General features: G+C 39.8%; 1 protein-coding gene across 2 annotated transcripts in view; it reads left to right on the top strand.

The window, feature by feature from the left end:
* The window catches only part of LOC128299741 (rho GTPase-activating protein Graf), a 65332-nt gene that overhangs the window by 18230 nt on the left and 25979 nt on the right, over nt 1-21123 (top strand). Inside the window, exons 2-4 of one of the 2 annotated variants that reach the window (XM_053035785.1) lie at nt 26-183; nt 15283-15450; nt 17268-17385. In XM_053035785.1, the coding sequence (XP_052891745.1) occupies nt 26-183; nt 15283-15450; nt 17268-17385 (444 nt within the window). The remainder of the gene's footprint in view (nt 1-25; nt 184-15282; nt 15451-17267; nt 17386-21123) is intronic. The other variant, XM_053035787.1, reaches the window with a different exon arrangement.

The raw sequence follows: 21123 nt of genomic DNA, 5'->3' as shown, positions 1-21123 counted from the left end.
TTGTTTCTTTAACTTTTTGTTTTAGGTCTTTCACGTGCGCAGCGAACATTGTCCAAAAGTTTAAATGAATTCAATTTTGAATGCATTGGCTCTACGCAGACCGATGATGAACAAGTTATAGCGGATAGTTTAAAACAATTTAGCAAATTAATATCTTCAATTGAAGAAGAACGCGATAATATGGTGAGTACTTATATATTGTTTTAAAATGAATTAATAGTCAGTTTTCGTCCAACCAATTTTATGCATCTATTTTCTAAATCCTTTTATCATCAAAGTACTAGTTAAAGTTCTGAAAAACTAATCGGCCCGGTTATAGGGCTACGTTACAGAATTCTGGAGTGTACGCAAGCTCCGTGATGTATAAAAAGAGCTTTTTTCCCAATAGCTTGTCCTTGCTTATTTTATTCAATTCACCGTATTATGAAGTAGTTTAGCGAAAACAATCTGCTAACATGGGAACTGTTAGCTAAGGGAGTCGAATTAAAATGTTCTTAACCTTTACATGTTAATCGGAGAACTATTTAGGAATCGATAACATACAAGTTAAAAGCTCCCGGCGAACGAGTCAAGCTAATTTATGGCAAGCCCTTTAAAAAAGAATGATTTCCCAAGTCGATAAAACTCGAAGAGTCGTGGCTAAAGTGGAACCAGAATGGGGGAATATTTAAAAGACCCTTACAAATTCGATGTTATTTATCTACTTATTGCTGTTTATGATGTCCTGTTTCTTGATGTTCTTGATATTTTATGATGTCCGCTTAGATGGGGGTTTTGGATTAAGATGTGTAGTGGTGGATCCTGTTTACATTAATTGTTACATAACAAGCTTTGTTGACTCATAAAACAAGTATTGAGCTTAAAGTGTTCTAGGATGACTCAGAATCCTCTTGCGTATAAGCAAATGCTGCATCAATTTTAAAATTTGCTGACATATATCCAAGTTAATTCAAAATTGCCAAAATATTACCTTTTACTCTTTACCTTTACCTTATTCGAGATTTCCAAGAGTAGACCGAACTCCCTTCAAAATGCGTGGTATGCTCAATATAACACGATCCTACACTGGTTGAAATTTGCCCGAGTACATGTACCCACAATTTTCACACTATCGGACAATAAAATCAATGCACCAGTTGATTGGTAATACGCAATAATATCAACACGAAAATAAATTATTATCATCAAAAACAAAACACAAACTATGTTTAGATGCCTAAAAATAAGGACGCATTTTTCATAACATGTACCGAAAGTTTTTTTTTTCTTAACTCCAATATCAATGCGATTGCCGAAGAAAGCACGGATTTTAGAAGGAAATCTAACACTACATATTTATGGCATTTATTCGCGCATAGTTGATACTTGAGATGTGCGTACTGAGTAAGAGTGAGTGACTGAGTTGAAACCTTCGAGGGAGTTAATGGAACGGTTTCCGGCCAACGATTGCTCTCGAGCGATTGTTCGATATGTCAAGTAAATATGAATTGGTTTTGCAAATTTTGTCGTTTGGGTTATCTTTTTAGTTAATCAGAGTTCATTTTTCGTTCATTTTGATACATCCGTGATCATTTTGCTTCACTCAGCAATATTATTTTTTCAGATGGTTCTGCTAAATAACTCCTTTAAGCTGCATACAATAAAGTACTGTAAAGGTAAAAGACTAAATTGTAAACTGTTCTACCAGAACAGCTTCATGTTTGTTTTTTTACAGTGTACCACGATCGATCGATACGAGTTTTTATGGAGCTCTCCAATTACTTCATCGAGTAACATCGATCGATAGATTAGTTTGTTTTGCATTGCTTCATATAATGGATGGACAGCAGACGAGATTAATTGTTTTATATACTTGAAAATAAGAAAAAAATCAAATAACTAACAATTTGAGACTTGTTTTAAATTAACAGGTTTTAAGTTTTTACCTTTTTTTGTTCAAATGATACTACACGCTGAATAATTCCCCTAAATCGTTTCAAAGGTCTGGCAAGTTTTAGATAATTTTTAATTGTTTTTGTCATTTACGTCAATGACGATAATCTTGGTAATGACTCGCGAGGATTCGTCGCCAGAAACCATGTCAATGAATATAACTCTGCTCGAAAATTTTTCCTCCTCCTCCTGTTACCACTCCTCCTGTTACCACTGTTGTTAAGGACTCCTGTTACCACTCTTTTGCGTTTATACTCACTCTCACTTTCTGTGCCGATTAGAAATTCACTCAGGAGTGAGTAAAAGTGTTTTATCACTCTTTGGATTATGATCACTCTGTAAGAGTGAGTAAAAGAACATTTTCATTGTCAGTCTAAGTCGAAAACGTCTAAACGAAATGAAACGAAACAAAACATTGCCACGCTCTTTTAGTTTCTTCCTCTTGTATTCAATGAATTCAATCCAACAAGAGAAACAATACATTTTTTTTTTACCAACCCGAAATCCCCTTGCGGACAGTGAATACGATCCAAAAATCCAAAATGACGTTTTTTCATTCATGCTCAGTGTTTACAATCCTAAAAGAGTAATCATATTCTTTTATTCATTCTTAAAGAGTGATTATAATGCAAAGAGCAATAAAACGTTCATACAACCACGACACGTCCGTCCCGGATTTAGAGTGTAGCAGACTGAAACCAAACGCCACATTTCGACTTCACCCATGGGCGAATCGTCCCGCTGATCGTTTTGTGACTGAGAATTAGTGTGTGATCCCATGTGATAATGAATTTGCGCTTCACGATTTGCCTAACTTTTCGATCGTGAATTAACTCCGCATGCATCGCTAATAAAACCATAAGAAACACTGCAGTGAAGACATGTTCACTTAATGCACGCACGCATAGTTAGATACTCTGCGCAAAGCACTTCGCCGTCCGCACGTTTTGCGCAGTTTATCTTTCAATCTTTTTGGTGGTAGTAAAGAATGCGTACACTTCTCAAGTAGCCGACTTTTCTTTAGCACACATCCGTAAAATGCAAAGTACTGGAAGTATTGCGCTAGATTCGTCAGTTCTCGGCATAGCAGCAGATCAAGAAGCTGTTCAGCCCAAGGAACAGGACATCAAAAGACAAGAGATGAAACCACAGCGCCGTGTCAATGCTTACTTGCATTGTTGTATAGCACTTCATTTATTTTTGGGTGATACGGCCTGGCGGTAACCATTGGCATCACCCAAATTTGGGTGATCCTGCGCTAAACGTGTTAAAACGTAGATCGGCATCGGTCTGAAAGACAGGCAGCATTAGAACAGTTGACCAATGTTAGTAATTTTCCATACGGATTCCTTGCTAATGATTTAAGCTTTGTTTGGTCGTTTGTAGCCATCTTATTGTTAACACTCAGAATATGTGAATGTGAACAGTCCGGCAACAGCTTTCGAAGTATGCTTGAACTGTTGCCGTCATACACCGTGTAAGTGCAGTAAAATTGAAGGTTGAAAATCAAGATCAAAATGATCTTTTCGTTCCTCTATGTGGTTGAAGTAAAAATAGTCAAGAAGTACCTGGACAAGAACAACTTTGCGCGCAAGAGTCGGTTAAGGCTAGACGCTTTGGAACTGCAAGGAATCTCCCTCTTATCTGGGAAAATTTGGGTCCTGTTTACCATGCGGAAGAGAAAAAGCATTGCGGGCCCTTTGCTATGACAATCCACAAACTCTTTTCAGCTTAGAAACTCTCTTCGTGGCCCTAGATGGTCCTACCTACTTCACAAACCGTGTATACGTTAATATCAATCGGCAGATCGATTCGATAACTAGTTGGTTCTGAATCATGTTTTATTCAAAACAACTCTATTGCCCGAATGATATCCAAATCCGAAATCATATTCTGTTTTGTTATCAATTAAGGTTAACAAGGATAAAACTCTGCATTGTGTGCCCCATGCTTCACAATGCCTTGTGAACACCAAATGATTAATACTTGGATAATCGTATTACTGAACGATAACTCTATACGACATCTTTAACTATTGTGCACGATACTGTACCACACTATACCGTGGTACAGCGGATATACTATGCGATGCCGTAATATCCGCGTGTACGCTTGTACATGCAATCGCTGAATACTGTACAATCTACGATCGATGTATAACGACTAGTACGGTACGAAAGTGGCAAAGAGTATCTTTTTTCATTTTTGTTGAAACGTTGTGTTGTTTGTTGTTTGTACTTTTGTATGAAGGTACCCGAGTGATGACTTTTTCATAGGAATAATTTTTGTTTCTCATATCGATCCGGGGTTTTACTTTTCATACTCTAGGGCCCATTTGCTTCAACTTTGGAAAAATTTTCGATGACGAAAAATTTTCATCTTCGACGTCCATCGATCACCCGACCCGAACTTGGTACTTTTGTATGGAGGTACCCGAGTGATGACTTTTTCATAGGAAAAATTTTTGTTTCTCATATCGATCCGGGGTTTCATTACGTTGAATAAACATGACATTCTCAACCTGATCCGTCGTCGTGTATCATTTGGATCAAAATTGCAGAACCCGCTAAAATTACAGTATTCTCTCTTTCCCGATTGATGTATTTACAGCAATTATCACTCGTCATCTATATATCGCTGCACCATAATGCAACAGACTTTCTAATTCCGCCTTCGCTAATGTTTATTATGACAAAATATTGTAAACAATAAGGAATGAGAAGTTCTCTTCCGTCGATACGACATTTAAAAAATTGCAAAACAAAATATTGTAAATTAACACGTTTAACACCATGTCAAAATCGTGCATTGTTATTACCATAGAGAATCATCCGATGCAAATCAATTGTTTTACTACTTTTGATAATGCCTTCCCAAACCGCGATCTTGATCCTCGTTATCAACTACACCCTTTTTCTCTTTTTGGTTTGATCAATGCTTTTGCATTGAACGTCCCTTTAAAAATGTTACAAAAATGAGCATCATCAATATGCATAGGACTTGTTTTTTCCCTTACTTAATACTAATGGCATTATTCTTTTGATACAATTGCCTATCGAAAGTCCGAAATGCATTGCAATCAATGTTCCTACCCGATGCATCGATCGACGCGTTGATCATAAAACAGAACCCGATGCGTTTGCCTACCCTCCGACTGGGACTCAATGGCAACATCGATTGGCCGTCAAGGTAAATTGTAATCATATGGTATGGTATCAAATGGTATACAAAAGTATTGTTTTCCTTCTTTCTACAACTGATCCGTACAATCATACGAGTGCAATAATGTCTATCACACTCCTCTTCACTGTGCTCCACTTCCGTACACGACAACCCAACACCTTATTCACACTCATATAGAATAGAGTAATGCACACGACCTTCCCTTAGACAAGACAGTACGGAAGAGAGAGCCCAACACCACCACCACCTACACACAACCGTGGGCACACACCACGTGGTTATTATATTTATATATTTTTTTATTTTTTTTTAATTTTATTTTTCGACCGTTACATCTGAATTTGAGGCGTTACTTTTTATATTTGCATAGTCGAAGCTTCGGAAAAGTGGAAAGCTTTTAGAACTCTTTTGGAGGTCCAAAAATGGTCTAGATTAAGGTCCAAAATCGTGTGTTTGGGTTAATGCGGGAGTAGGATCGCTGTGATGACAATGTGGACAATGCGAGACGAAAAGGATTCGAGCGTGTACATAAGCGTCTTCGCTCGCGAAACCCGCCGTTTGCTGACGCACACATTCAACAGCTCCTCTTCTTTACACGACGTCGCACGTTGTTTCCTCAAGATTTCTTGTTCTCCTCAGCCTCTTGGCCTGTGAATTGCACATGGTTTAACTCTTGTTGTTTGTCGGATATCACCACTCTTGAATTGCCGAAACAACTTCTCACTTGTTTTCACAGGTGGAGCATGCTTGAAAGCTTTTTTCTTCAAATGAAATCACAAAAGCAACGAATGCCACAAATGGTCATCATTTGGAACGAAACTCGGCATATTGTATATGATGCACTATAAAGGCACTTCATTTTTGGCGGAATGAATCTGTTAAATGTTGAAGAATAATGTCAAACGAAAACAACATATCTGTCAAACTGATTCAATGATTATGAACCGTAAGGTGTATTAAATTAGAAGATGATTTTTTTTTTATTTGACTGGCAACCATTTTGGTAGACAATTGTCAAACTTTGTTACAAAATCATATGAATTGCAACTTCTAAAGCAATAGAGCAGGCTCTTGATGCTCGATATACAGTCCACCAAAGAGTTCATCTAGCATGCTTTTCATCTTCTTTCATCTCACAACCCGGTTGCACACAGCAGAGTGATATTTCCCATCGAAATAACCGAACTCCCTATGAGCATTCTCAGCATGGCCGTTGAGAGCCGGGAAAGCGCCAGAGATAGAGTGTTTCTCAAACCGCTTAAAAAGTTTCTAACTATGTTTATAATTTGTAAAATACATTTACCGTAAATCCATTTAACTGGTTCCAGCTTACAAATCAAAATTACTTGTCTTGATTCATCATTCCATGCATGGAATGATGTATATAACTCAAAGAAACCATTTTAAGTTTGGACACATTAAGTTTGGACAATTGTACAATTCTATTGCTTTCGCTAAAATCAGGAATCTGGGTTCAATTTGAGGTTAACTGACTGTAATCTAGCAAAAGTAGCGGTCAGTAGTCGATTGTTTGCTACTTACGGCGTCGAAAAATGATGAGCGCCGCATTGTGTTTGTTCACACTAATGGTACATGGTACTAATCAACGCGTGCACAATTTGACTTCAACAATCACAAGCAACGAGCAAGTAGCAGACACGCTCATTCACGCATTCAAGCATAGATTCAGGAAAGAAATCTTCTCGGTCTTCGGTTTATCAGTCGATTTATGTTTGGGGTATCACAACACGAACGTTTTTGGGGAGCACTTTCTATAGCAAAACCTTTCGTTGTAGCGGGCACCGGATCGGTCTTGTGATCGATACGAACGACTGTCCTCGTTCTTAGTACGGCACCTATTTTTTATTAGTCAACTCGGACCACTTCCGGCCTTGCCGGTTAACCTAGTCGCTCTGTGCCTATGCTGTTACTACTCTCGGTTGCGCGATTTTATAGCGAGATAGTCGCTACTTTTCCTATGCTACTCTTCATTACTGACCTATCTTTTATATTCACAGTTATGTACTGTACAGACGTAACGACACTACTTAAACGCAGTTGCACTGGTCACGGATCGACACGAGGTACTTGAACGGGTTTTAGTTTTTGATGCGTTCTAATTAGTATTGGGTAATTCAGATTCAGATTCATGAATCTAAATGAATCTTTGAACTGAATGAATGAATCTCAATCTCTATTCCGAAGATTCATGATGATTCATGAATCATCAGAGATTCATGAATTTCTTCGGAAACATAATTTTTAGTATTCTCGCGTCTTAAAAGGTTTTCTTGTACAAATGACGTTATTATTAGCACTGCTAGCAAATATCCATGATCTATTGCTTTCTTCAATAGATTAGAATTCGTAATTTTGATAATATACTATTAGGATATTATTATTTTTTAAAAGTATATATGGTTGCATTACAAAAATACTCGTAGAGCTTACGTATAGTCAACAGTATTGAAAAAATAATGCATGTTTTAGAAAAATATGTTTAAAAAAATCATTTGAAATTTCATTACAATGAGCAATTGAAAAAAAATATAGCTTTGAAATTGGTTATGTTAATATCACTGGGTATCTGAGTTAAACAGATTTAACTATATTGTACACAATTATGTTTATTCTTTAATTTATTAAAATATTTATAGTTTTTAAAAAAGCACCAACACCTTGAGATTAGTGTAAGGACAATGTAAAGGTACGGTCTCTAAAATAAAATTCTGCCCGATTGGGTTTAAACAATCTCGCTTTAAGAATGCTAGCAGTTGTAATAATAACTTCATCTGTATTCAATGATATTTGAAACGCGAAAATCATAAGAAAACACGCCAAAATTGTGTTTCCGAAGTGATTCATGAATCTATGAGGATTCGTGAATCTCGAGGATTCATGAATAACGAGGATTCATGAATCTTTTGAGAATCGACTCAAGAGTTGAATGACTCCTCGTTAAAGATTCATATGTAGTACTCTTCGCAAAAGATTCATTAAGCACAACACTAGTTCTAATTTGTTACACAGCGATTCAAAGTGTTAGTTATGTCCACTCTAGATACAGGTTTTCATTGCTCCTGGCATGATCGCCAAGTTAGGTTCTTGTTAACAGAGTAAGAAACTACTGACTCGTTTTGGGTGTTAAGCGCTAATCCTGCGCAGCGCTCACTGCCCTTCCTGTTTATTATCACTCATCTACTCATTCATCACTCATGACATCTCATGAGAGACGTTATACTACGTTAGATGGTATAACAGAACAACTCTGTTCATCTATCTATGACGATGACACCTGTTCAATGTCACAAACGCACTCATACCGCTAGCACTCCGACACACCGCTCGAGTCATGCGCCCGATCATACTAACGACAATGATCGCTACCCACCGCAGGCTCATACGGTCAATGAAACACTTTACTTTACCGGTGCGGCCGCGGACACTTCTACACTCCATGATGGGTTTTTGCATGTTGTTGATTCAAGGACCTGGTTGTTCGTCACACATGTTTCACCACACATATCTGTGGATGATATAAAGCACTTTATTGTGGGCAGTCTTGGAACGTCGGACTGTGTGGTTAAAAAAATGTTTCCACGTGACCGCCACCCATCAACACTCCAATTCATGCCATTTAAGATCAGCCTTCCTAGTTCACTACGGAGGTCTGCACTTTTACCAACTACCTGGCCACGCGGTTTCGACTTCGCTGAGTTCGAGTTTCGGTATGTCTGGTGGTTTTCTTTACGATTTAGACTCCGTATTAAACTCCGGTATAGCAAACTTTCTGAGCTCTCTGGCTAACGAAAACCTTTCGGTCATTCTTTCCGGTTACATTCCTACACTTACGCACTTTTCGATATTTCTGAGTGAACTTGCGATCTATTACCAAAATTCGTGTGGGCTGTGTACTAAGGCAATAGATATTTTTACTGCAATCTATGATTCTGACAACGACATCATTATTCTAACTGAATCTTGGCTCGATGAGTCTATTCCTTCGTCGATGTTATTTGATAATGATCGCTTTGTAGTATATCGAACCGATCCACTGTTAATATTACCAAGTTGAGAGGTGGGGGCGAGGGGAAACACGCATCGACTCCTTGCGCTCCTCTCTCTAACAACACTGAGAACGTGTGGATTAAGGTGAGTGCTGGTGTGGTAACTTAAATAGTCGGTGCTGTTTATTTGCCTCCTGCGTCTGTTTGAGCGAAACGATGTCGCCACCATTATCAGCTTTTTTGCTCAACTCTTCGTCAATTGAGAGACAAATATGCTGATGTAAAGCTCATTCTTTTGGGTGATTTTAACCAGTTCCAGCTTGCTTAGAACTTATCCCAGAACGGGGTGTTGAAGTTGGACTCATCGTTTTCCCGATTTTCACCCAAAAGCTCTTTTTTTTTGTTTCGTTAGAACAGCCTGGCCGTATCGACTACCCAACAGCTCTATACTACTCGATAAGTTCAACTATTCCGGTTCAAGTTTTCAAGTGCGCTCTGAAAAGTCAGAGATAAGACGTGTTTGTTCATTTGACACCAATACCATGTCGTACGAAAGATATGGAAGAAACACCTTCCGTATCGATTACTCCGAGGCTCCTGTGAGACCAACCTTGGAGGAGACGGTGGATTTTTTGTTTAATGTCCTGAAGACGGGGGAGGACATTTCGATGGTGCAACGAAACACGGTGCTAAGCGTCGTATTTGTTACGATGCCAACGCTTGACCGTGCGACAAACATCGTAAAGGAGCACGCAGAGAAGCACTTTATCACGCACGAGGGAAAGCAGTACCCCATTCGTGTTGAGATGGAGCGATGGAGGTTAGGTTCCGTGATCTACCTCCTGGCTTACCTGATGCGGATGTAGCTGACGACCTGGTTAGATTTGGAGAGGTCATCTCTATAGTACGCGGCGTGTATGGGCCTGATACGCGCTTGTCTGGTATTTTGTCGGGTGTGCGGATTGTCCGCATGAAACTAAAAAAACCAATTGCGTCCTTCATCAAGGTGTGTGGCGAGGAAACGGGAGTGACATACAGTGGACAGCAGCAATCTTGCCGTTTTTGTGCTGAACCGGTGCACTATGGACTTAGTTGTGTGCAAAGTCGCGTAGGACGGTTCCGCTCATAAGAGTCACGCACACGCACAGCATTGTCCTACGCAAATGCTGTAACCCAAAAAACAATAACACCAAAACCAGCAACGACTTCAGCTGGGCCAACTGCTGCTGTTAACAGCAACACACAAGCGAAGGGACGAGGTCGGAAAGGAAAGGTAAGGTTTACCACACTTGCCTTTTCAACCGAACAGGCATCGACAACTGCAGTGATTGGTCCGCAGAATCACGTTTCAAAAATCGCGGATCGTTTGGTCGTTCCGATCGAACAAACAAGTGTCGCTCAGCCATCCAGCCCGAAGCCGAACAGCGTATCAAAAGGGAAAATATGTAAGGAGGTAGGGAATCCTACTCCTGTGGACGCTATCACTACATCGACGGCTGCGGATGCTGTTATTGCGTCTGTAACTGTGTTGTCAGCCTCATCCAGCGCTGCGCCTCAAGCTACACCTGAGCGCCTACGCTGTGCCTGCCACCGCGTCCGTCAGTGATCAGACGGTCATAGATAGAGGGATAGAGAACCGAGAGTACTGTTAGACTCTTTTGTGTTCAAAGCACCGCTTGATATCCCTTCAAATCCCTTCTCCCTCCCCTTCCGTAATACTGATGAACAGCTTGCCAGTAAACGCAAGCAAAAGCCGGAGACGGATAACGAGAGTGACGCCTCAAGTTCATCCACACACAGCCTAACCGGCGAGACCATGCGTAAACCTGGTCGTCGTCCCAAGCAGCTCACTACCACACAGCAAATGATCTGAGTTTCGTCGTGATGGATCCTTTCAAGGTAAATAATAATTTTAATAGTAGCTATAATCTAGCTACTCTTAATATTAATACTATATCTAACACGGCGAAATTAGAAGCCCTCAAAACTTTTATACGAACGATGGATCATGACATCGTATTTCTTCAAGAAGTATGCATGTCGGATCTTACAATCCTAGGGTACAATGTTGTCTCCAATGTTGATGCTTCGGGGAGAGGTACGGCAATCGCTTTACGTGAATACTTAAAATTTTCTCACATCTAGCGCAGTTTAGAATCGCGTCTAATTTGCCTGCGACTTGAGAACAACACCACACTATGTAATGTTTATGCTCCCTCCGGGAGTCAGCGCAGAAGAAAGAGAGGAATTTTTCGAGCGAACGTTAGCGTTCTACATGCGAAATGCATCTCAGCATTCAGCGAAATGCATTCAACTGTGTGTTGGAGTCAAAGGACATAACGGGAGCAATTTCAGTCAGATCATAACAGAGGGGGAATTCCAGTCGATCTCTCCGAAACGTAGTAAACAACAAGGGCATGTGTGACAGTTGGGAGACTCTCAGGGGTAACTCTGAAGTGTTTTCTTACATCACAAGTGGTTCTGGTTCACGTATCGCTCGTTGTTACGTCTCATCGTCACTTAGGTCATATGTGAGGACGACTGCTATGCATGTCTTGGCCTTTTCGGACCATAAAGCCATCACTGTCCGATTATGCCTTTCAGCTCCTCTGAACCGAATGCGCAGCAACGGTTACTGGCAGCTGAGACCACATATTTTGACTGATAAAAACTTGAAGGATTTCAAGTTAAAATGGAATTTTTGGACTAGACAGCGAAGAAATTACGGCTCGTGGATGCAGTGGTGGATTGAGCATGCGAAGCCTAAAATCAAATCGTTTTTCCGCTGGAAAACAAATGAACGCTACAGAAATTTCCTTTTACACCATCAGCTCCTTGACAGAGGACTATGATGAACGATATGAACGATACCTCACGGATCCAAATGAACTGACTAATATTAGTCGAATTAAAGGGAAAATGCTTCTCCTTCAGAGACGTTTTTCTGAAGACTTTGCGCGCATTAATGAAACACCACATAGGTGAGGACATATCTACATTCCAGCTTGGAGAAAGGAGAAGAGGGAAGACAGTGATCGGCAAGTTGGTAGTGGATGACGGTTCCACTTTGACTGATCCAAAAGCGATTGAGAGACACATTGAGGGCTTCTTTACAGATCTGTACACTACAAACGAATCAGACACAACACAAACAGACAACAACTTTTTTTTGTACACGCGTCATCCCTGAGGACTGTGAAGCCAACAACAGTTGCATGAAAGAAATATCTGCATGTGAGGTCCTTGATGCAATTACTAGTTCGGCATCTCGAAATTCCCCCGGACCGGATGGAATACCCAAAGAGTTTTATCTCCGCGCATTTGATATCATTAGTCGTGAACTTGTGCTCGTTCTAAATGAGGCTCTCTGTGGAGAGATTCCTCAAAGCTTCGTCGACGGGATCATAGTGCTGGTGAGGAAACGGGGAGGTGGGCTTGTCATGTCTGCCTTTCGACCTATATCACTCCTTAACGTAGATTATAAGCTTCTGTCCGGAATTGTCAAACACCGTCTCGATTTTATTATCGGGAAGTGGGAGATAGTCTCGGCAGCGCAAAAATGTTGTAATAAACCTTGCAACATTTTTCAAGCTGTTTTCTCCGTTAAGGAGAGATTGATTGATCTGCAGAGGAAATGAAAGTATGGTAAACTCATCTCTTTCGACCTTTCCCATGCGTTTGATCGTGTTAAACGAAACTTTTTGTTCAACAACATGCTCTCGATGGGTTTCAATTCGAATTTCAATTTCAAGTCGGGCTTTTGAGAACCATCGGTGAGCAGTCCTCCTCTCGTATTCTAGTAAACGGAAATCTTTCTAACTCCTTCCCTGTCGTTCGTTCCGTTCGACAAGGTGATCCTCTATCCATGCACCTCTTTATCCTTTACCTTCAACCCCTCATCACAAGATTAGAAAGCATTTGTTCCGACCAGGATGATCTGGTCAACGCATATGCTGACGACATCTCTGTAGTGACAACCTCTCCTGACAAAATCCAGCGTTTGCAAGAGCTCTTTGAGACGTTTGGCAGTGTCTTGGACTAATCACCTCAGGTGTGAAATGCATTGTGGCTGAGAACCGAGGAACAATTACGACTGCTTGGAATACAGTTTTCCAACAACATTCGACAAGCCATGTGCGAAAACTGGAATATGCTGATATGCAAATTCGGACAGCTTGTGAGACTACATGGGATCAGGCATCTAAATTTAGAACAGAGGGTTTTTCTTTTGAATACCTTTCTTCTCCCGAAGTTGTGGTACGTGGCCTTAGTGTGCTCTCCGAGACAATGCGACATACAACGAGCCACTACGTTGATCGAGTACATGCTGTTCTACGGAAGTGGAGGTATATGCGTCCCACTAGAACAACTCGCCCTTCCACGTATTAAAGGAGAACTTAACCTGCACCTACCCAAAACAAAATGCATGGCGCTTCTGACAAACCGATACGTCAAGGAGAGAGAGTATTTGGAAGTTGGCATCCAACACATTACAGATGCTGGAAACCCTCAGTAATGCTGGAGGGCATTACAGATGCTGGAGGTCAGTAATTCTGGAAATGGCCTACATCCCAATTGGTCTAGGCGCTCCATGTACCACAAAGTCAATCAACAACATCCAGATCGAGAGATTTCGGAAGCCTAAAGTCGAAGTAGCGGTCCCCAACATCCACTGGAGATATGTCTGGAGAAATATACACAATAAACACCTCAACACATTGCAACGCTCCACTCTTTACCTGTTGGTAAATGGGAAATTACCACATGGAGTGCTCCACAGCAGATGGGGCCAACACATCAAATTGCCAGGCATGCAATGTACTGGAAACTCTGGAACACAAGTTTGCCTTGTGCCAAAGGGTGAATGGAGCCTGGGCAACACTCCTGCAACACCTTGTTCGTCGTGTTCCTGAACTCGTCACCCCTTCCTTCAATGAGCTACACTTTCCTGCCCTATCACATATTAGAGACAGTAAACGCGTGGCTGTTTGCAAATTGTTTGCAAATTATATCATCCACATCACTAGCAATAGCGATGATGCGATTGATATAAACGTCCTAAATGTAGTTTTGTCCGAGTTGTAAGCACATTCTTAACAGCTTACATACTTTATTTATCGCTTTGTTTGCCTTTATTCCCTCTGAATGTATTTGAATTTGTATATATGTGTGCTGAATAAATGTGTAAAAAAAAGTCAAATAAACAGCTATAAGAACTCAGCTGACTCACTCTTGGACTTAATTTTGGTAAACGATGTTCGATCCTAGGTACAATGTAAAGCTGCTGCCTGAATTTGATCATGTATGACAATGGCAGCTCCTTTTCGGACACTGACAGCATCAGTCAAGCCTTTGCAATCTCAAATCATTGTATTGTGCTATTGTTAAGCCTATTTTAGAATTTGCTAGTATTATTTGGACACCAATGCAACAGTATATAATTGACAGGCTGATTGACCCTTGCGCTCTTTTATCTGCTGCCATGGTCTTGTGGTACTACCATATCCACATACCGTACTAGTTATCTGTTATTCGGACTGGAATCCCTTCAACACAGGCGAATGACGGCGCAATGTGTTTTTTTTACATAAGCTTATAAGTGAATCTATTGACGTCTCGTATATTCTTGGGTGTTTAAATTTCCAGGCTCCTAGTAGGATTTTAAGATCAAGGTCACTACTTACTTCCGAAATTAGACTTATCGAATTTGATCTCTTTCTAAATTGATTACTACTTTCCTCACTATTAACAACGCAGTCGATCTCAACACTAGCATCAAACATCTTAAACTTATCTTGCGTAGCACTTTTTTAGCCAATCCTTGCTTCTCTGTCTTTCATCTATGTATTTTCTTGTGATTGTAAAGGTTTCTCAGTTAAAAGTATTTTTTTTCTCGTTTTTTGTTAGTGTTATTCTTTTTCGTTATGTAATTATAGTTATGTAGGCCAAAATAGGCTAGATGGCTCAATGTATTTAATAAATAAATAAACAAATAAATTAATTATTATTTTATAATCTGAAGAAATATTGTATTTTTTGCTTAATATTTCTGTATTAAAATTAAGGTTGTAAAAAAACTAATGATTTACCAAATAATGAATAATTTCAAAGTTATTTACTCATAATTTCATTTTTTTATTTTTCCAAATGTGAAAAACAGCTTGATCGTGCTCATGAACAAATTTTATTGCCCTTGGAAGAATTTCGGAAAGTTCATATTGGTGGTGTTAAGGAAAACAAAAAGAAATATGACAAAAAAACGGCTAAATTTTGTCAAGCTCAGGAAAGGTTCCTCAATATGTCTTCAAAGAAATCAGCAGTGATTGAGGTGAGTATATTTAGATTAGCTATTTTTTTAATTACACATTACAATTAATGCTGTTTTCGACAGAATCGATGTAGAAACTGTAACAATGTAACTGTAACTGGTAACAATGTACTGCAGTACAAAGCGACTAAGCTATGTACTAAAAATGTTAATGTTAATTTAGATTATATTTCATGATTTATTGCTTTCAATTAAAACGGAGTTACATGTAGATTTGGATAGCAATTTTGCATTCCGTTAGATCAAAATTATAAATGTTGAACCATAATACTTGAAACATAGAAACTTCAATACTTGAAGCATAAGAACCAAACAATATTTAGGCGCGAATTATAAATTTTGAACGATGCACAGATGAATTGACATTCATGCATGGAGTAAAAAGCCGAACACAAAATGGAACTAAGTTCATTCTGAAATTCAAGGCATTCAAATTTTCGTCTTTATGTACTTGTGTGCAAACTGCTCTAAAGAGAATTATTTTTTTATTGTAATAATTGGTCTAATATTGTTCTATAAACATAAACGTCTATTCTCTTTTCGTAGCCTAAAGATGCTTGAATAAATTAACATTCTGTTTCGTAATATTCGTGTCATATTTTAAGAATTAAGTAATTACCAATGAGATGTGTACAATTGGTAGAAGTGTAATAGATTACATTTACTTTGGGGTAAAAAGATTTTGAAATTACTACTGTTTGTACTACCATTTGATATCTGGCTGCCATGTTAACTAGATTAACGAAATAAACTAGATTGTGCCTAAGATCTTTGATTTGACTTTAAAATTGTTTAGTTTTTATTTTCTTATTTCAATACGGTCGCCTGCCAAATCCCCGCGGCAGGCTGTCAATCTCCGCGGTTGTCCGCGGCCCATATGGATACGGCCTCACATTTTCAGATGCAAATATCGTATTATTGATTGAGAGCTTTTAATTTCATCAGCCCGAAACATGGCAGCTTTCCGGCTGCATGTTTACAACCCCCCTTTGAAAGATTGGCTTGGATTAGGAGCCATTTGCAATGCTTTCGTTAACACAGTACATACAATTTTTCGCTTCAATTCTATATTGTAAACAGACCTATTCGAATTATAATGAATAATGAATATAATAATTAAATTTCATGTTGTCACGTTCACTTATCACCGCGCAATTATTATACCGGTTGAGAACATTGAATCGGTCACCTTATTTGGTCTACCTGAAGAAATACTTTATAAAAAGCTATATTTTTAATGTTAAATTAAGTTACAAATTAATTTTTTTTAATGTTTTTCAACAAACATCAAACTTTTGCAAACTCAGATATTCTAGAGCATTCAAAAAAAAGGGGAAAATAATACATTGCTACTCTTTGCATGGATGCGCTAAATAAAATAAAGAAACGTATTTATTTTTAATTTTAAAAATACAAATTTGCCAATTTCAAATCAATTCACAACAATTATTTCAGTAAAAAAAACTTCTGGATTCTTCGTTGCAGCCAATTTCATAGGCCAGAATCTAAAGAAAATGAAACGGCCAAATAAGGTATTTTCGGTAATCGATTCAAAGTTCACGCCATTCTTGGGTTTACGTCGCCGAATTGTAGGTTTACGGTGGTAAAGTAACTGTTCATATCGACATTTAGCGGATTTACGATGGCCGATTGACTGTGTAATCCCTGTAATACTTTGGTTTCAGTTGTTTTAAACGTTTCTTGTAGAAGCTCACTCCAATTTCAACGACTAGCGTCTCAAAAAACGTATATGTCACTTTTCGATTCGTGCATTGCTTAATGCATTTCTTTGACATTTCAATTGTTTGTCATTCCAGGCAGATGCGTCTTTAGGAATGTTGGAAAGAGAATATCTTAGAGAATCCTTGAGCTACGTTTTGAGTATACAGGAGGTCCAGGAACGTATAAAATTTGAGTTTGTGGAAATCATACTGAGTAAGTATAAAAATATATAGTTCATAATCTTTTCGGTGGAAACCGCTAGTAAATTACTTCTACGCATTTTTATTTAGTAGTACGAAAAATCAATTTCATGAATCAAGTAAAAATGTAACATTTGAGTTCATATACCATATATATGTAAAGAGTAGCACGTTTCGACACACAACTTTTATTACTGGCGATCCATACGAATGACATTTATTTCCTTTTCTGTTGTTATACATACGGGCATATGGCCACAGTTGCCGGTCCACATATTAAGAGGTATTTGTGTAAACAAAATCACGAAGTAGGGGCCCAGGTTGCTGGATTCTCGTGCTGGACCGTGACAAACCTCGTTAAAAGAAGAAGAAGAAGAAGAAGAAGAAGAAGAAGAAGAAGTTATACATGTACAATCTTTAGTAGCTCAATGTACCCATCATTTGGTATTAGCGTCTTAGCGCCTGCTGTATAGCTGTTCGTGCTCGTTCGTTAAAGAAAGCTTTAACTCTTGTCTAGAACGATCAAGTTTCTTCCCAGCATACAAAAGATTTACGCTACAGAGCCGAAGAGTGCACGTGTTTTTAAGGCATTTTTACTACATTATGGTCAGCAATTTTATCTGATATGGCTTTGAGAAGATTTTACCTAATTTTGCAAACACGTTTTATTAACATTCAGACGATTTTTCAACAATTTGCAAGTTTTAGCCCACCTTCGAGGGCATTGCTATTGTTGATGTTGGTACCTTGGGCAGCATATTGGGTGTCACACCTTCATCAAGAAGAAGAACAAGAAGCTCACGTAAACAACATGAGAGAAGCCGCTGCAGAAGCGAACCAATTTTTTCTGCAATTGTATGAAATACAGTTGTTTACATGCAGAAAATAACAATGAGGAGTCTTCTGCATCTGCTACCATAGCGAAAAAAGCGTTATTCGCACATTTATCATCGTCATGTTCGTGCAACCGGTACCACCGTCATGATCATGCTGCCGGCAGAACCAAAGGAATGAAAGAAATGAATGTGCTTTTTTACCATGATACAGGTCCATCTTGTACTAGAAGAGCGTCCTTAACCTGTAGATGATCCTTGTACATCGCACAAAAGCTCCAGTGTCATCTTGCAGTGATTAAAACGGGTTACAATTTTCTTCAGCGATACCGATCTCTGATTGTGCATGTGATATTCTGCGTCATAAAAGAGATAATATAATCGCACGTTTGGTTGCAAGCAGAGCTCTTGTTACATTATATTTGCCCCTCTAATGTATTTACAATAGTTTACGCTACGATCACACGAAAACAAGACGAGACAAACTCATGATGGTTTGATGAGAGTAATGATGATGCTGTTCCACTGGAATCAGTGTCTGAAAATGAATGTAAAATAGAGACTATTTATACCTCCATTCAATTCAGGAAACACTTTTCGCTGAGGCCGAGGCTTCAACGAAACCAAAATACATACCGACCTTTTACTGCACCATCAATTTGGTGCATCTAGCGCAAATTCATGACGAGGACATACACAGCAGTGCATATATCGCTTGACTCCATCATGGGTGCTTTTAGCACTATATTAACCCCCAATTCAACACAGACGTAAAAGACAAATACATAACATACTGAAGATTCAGACACACACAATACGAGTTCGATTCTAAATATAGACGGTAAAATGATTGAGGGATGCATAGAAGAAAAAAAGAACCAAGAGGGAAGGGTGAGAGGGGAGGGATGGAGCCGAAAATTTTTTTTTGGCAGCGTTGCCAATTTTTTGGCTGCGGCAAATGTCAAAACCTGCCTTAGCCATCGTTATTCGGGCGCCCTTTCGTGTGACGTTTGGAGCTTGGGGCTCAACTGATCATCACTACCATTCTTCATTTTCACGTCAAACATCAACTCGAACCTCCTTGTGGCTGAGTGGTAATACGCGTTAATCGCTCGCGGGACCCAATTGACCATTTTATACCAGTTGGAGGGATCTTCGGTTGAAAGTTTACTCAGCATCATCAGGGCAGTCCGGTTACCACGCTCAGCTTATCCATTTCCACGTGGCACTGAGGTAGTGGAGTTTTCGATCAAACGTAGAACCACTAACAAGTTTTGTCCTTCCACGGTTCGGTGTAGTAACCCACTTTTCATTTTGTATGGATTGTAGAGAAAGGGACTTCTAGAATAATCTCAACCGCTTTCACTAGTTCCTCTTTCTTCTTCACCACAACCACCTTGCTCGCAAAATTCGACTTCGACTTTTTTTCAACCATTCCTATTAACAGCATCATCCTTCGAATAAGCAAACAATAAGCGAATAATAAGGATCCCTAAACGGTCGCAAATTTGTGTCTAGAACTATCAATTCTTCTGCGTTAAACGAAATTTATTTTAGTCTTGCGTTTTTTTTTATTGCACAGCTGGCCAAATGCCCGCACTTGTAGTACCTGCTTCTTTATCTGTTGCACTATGTCTTCCGCTGCGCGCACTTGGCAGCTGCGATTGCTTGGTACTTTTTCAGTTGTGCCTTTAGTTCGGCCAGATTAACCGCACCCATCAAGCTCATTTTGTTTTTGGGGCCATCGTCGATACCAATCTCTTCGTTTCATCCCGAAATTTTGCAGCAAGCGTATTGTTCAGTTTATTCCATGAGCACAGGCCACTAGCACTACTAATAAACAATTTCGAGGGGCCGGTAAGAAACCGCTTGGAATACATCAACCTCTGCAGGTCGGTCCAACCTAGTAATAGGGCGTTTTCCTCAAACTCGGAGAAACATTTCGCTACATCTGTCAAAAGACTGTCAACTGTTAGGACGCTTTCTCGCGGTGCTCCGTGATTTTTTGCTGAATTCTCTGTGTTTTCTGTGGCGTACCACGTTATAATTGACTCTAACCGTTTCGTAACTGTTTCCGATCGCTGTGCTACTGTACTGCTCCGTCAAGTCCGTGTTTTGTCATCACAAATCCGTGCTTTTTCGTGTCTTCAACGATTCCGCGCAGAAAGCAGCGATGGCCGATATTTGTCACTCTTGTGCTCTAACGCTTGAGGGTGCCGACAGCATAATGTCCTGTGCATATTGCGAGGCTACCTTTCATCGCGAATGTTGCAAGCTGCCCCCCGCGTGCATCGACGCAGTTCTGACGCACATCGACCTGCACTGGAGTTGCTTCGGATGCACCAGCATCCTTAAAAACCCGCGCTGCCGTTCCGTTAAAGAAATGGGACCACACGCCGGCTTTCAAGTTGCCATTGCCTCGGCTGTGTCAGCTATGGGTAAACTTGTTGAGCTAATAGTTGCAGAAGTCCGTAGTGGCTTTAATCTCCTGCATTCGATATCATCACCACGTACGCGCTTCCATGGTGTGCCGCCTGCCCCTGGCAGTAAACGTAGACGGATTGTTGAAGATTCTGCTTCACCTGAAGTACAAAAAGGAGGCATCAGGGATGTAAACAATCATGTCGACCATCTTTATACAGCATCCTCACCTAACACTAACACTGGCACCGGTATCACTCCGCTAACGTCATTGCCAGCAGAACTCATGGGTACTGACCTGGAGTCGTCCCCACTAAGAGCAGTGGCTCTTGAGCCACGTATGGATCGGATCTGGATCCGCCTATCCCATCTCTCCACTGCTGTTACCGTTGAGCAAGTGGTTGCCTCTGTACAGCGCCGTTTAGCAACAGATGACGTAATTGCATTTTGCTTAATGAGGAGGGGTACAAATGTGGACACCTTGAGGTGGCTGTCCT

The sequence above is a fragment of the Anopheles moucheti genome, chromosome 2 (genome assembly GCF_943734755.1).
Source record: "Anopheles moucheti chromosome 2, idAnoMoucSN_F20_07, whole genome shotgun sequence".
Lineage (NCBI taxonomy): Eukaryota > Metazoa > Arthropoda > Insecta > Diptera > Culicidae > Anopheles > Anopheles moucheti.
The sequence above is the reverse complement of the archived record's forward strand: the minus strand, read 5'-3'. Positions and strand labels throughout refer to the sequence as shown.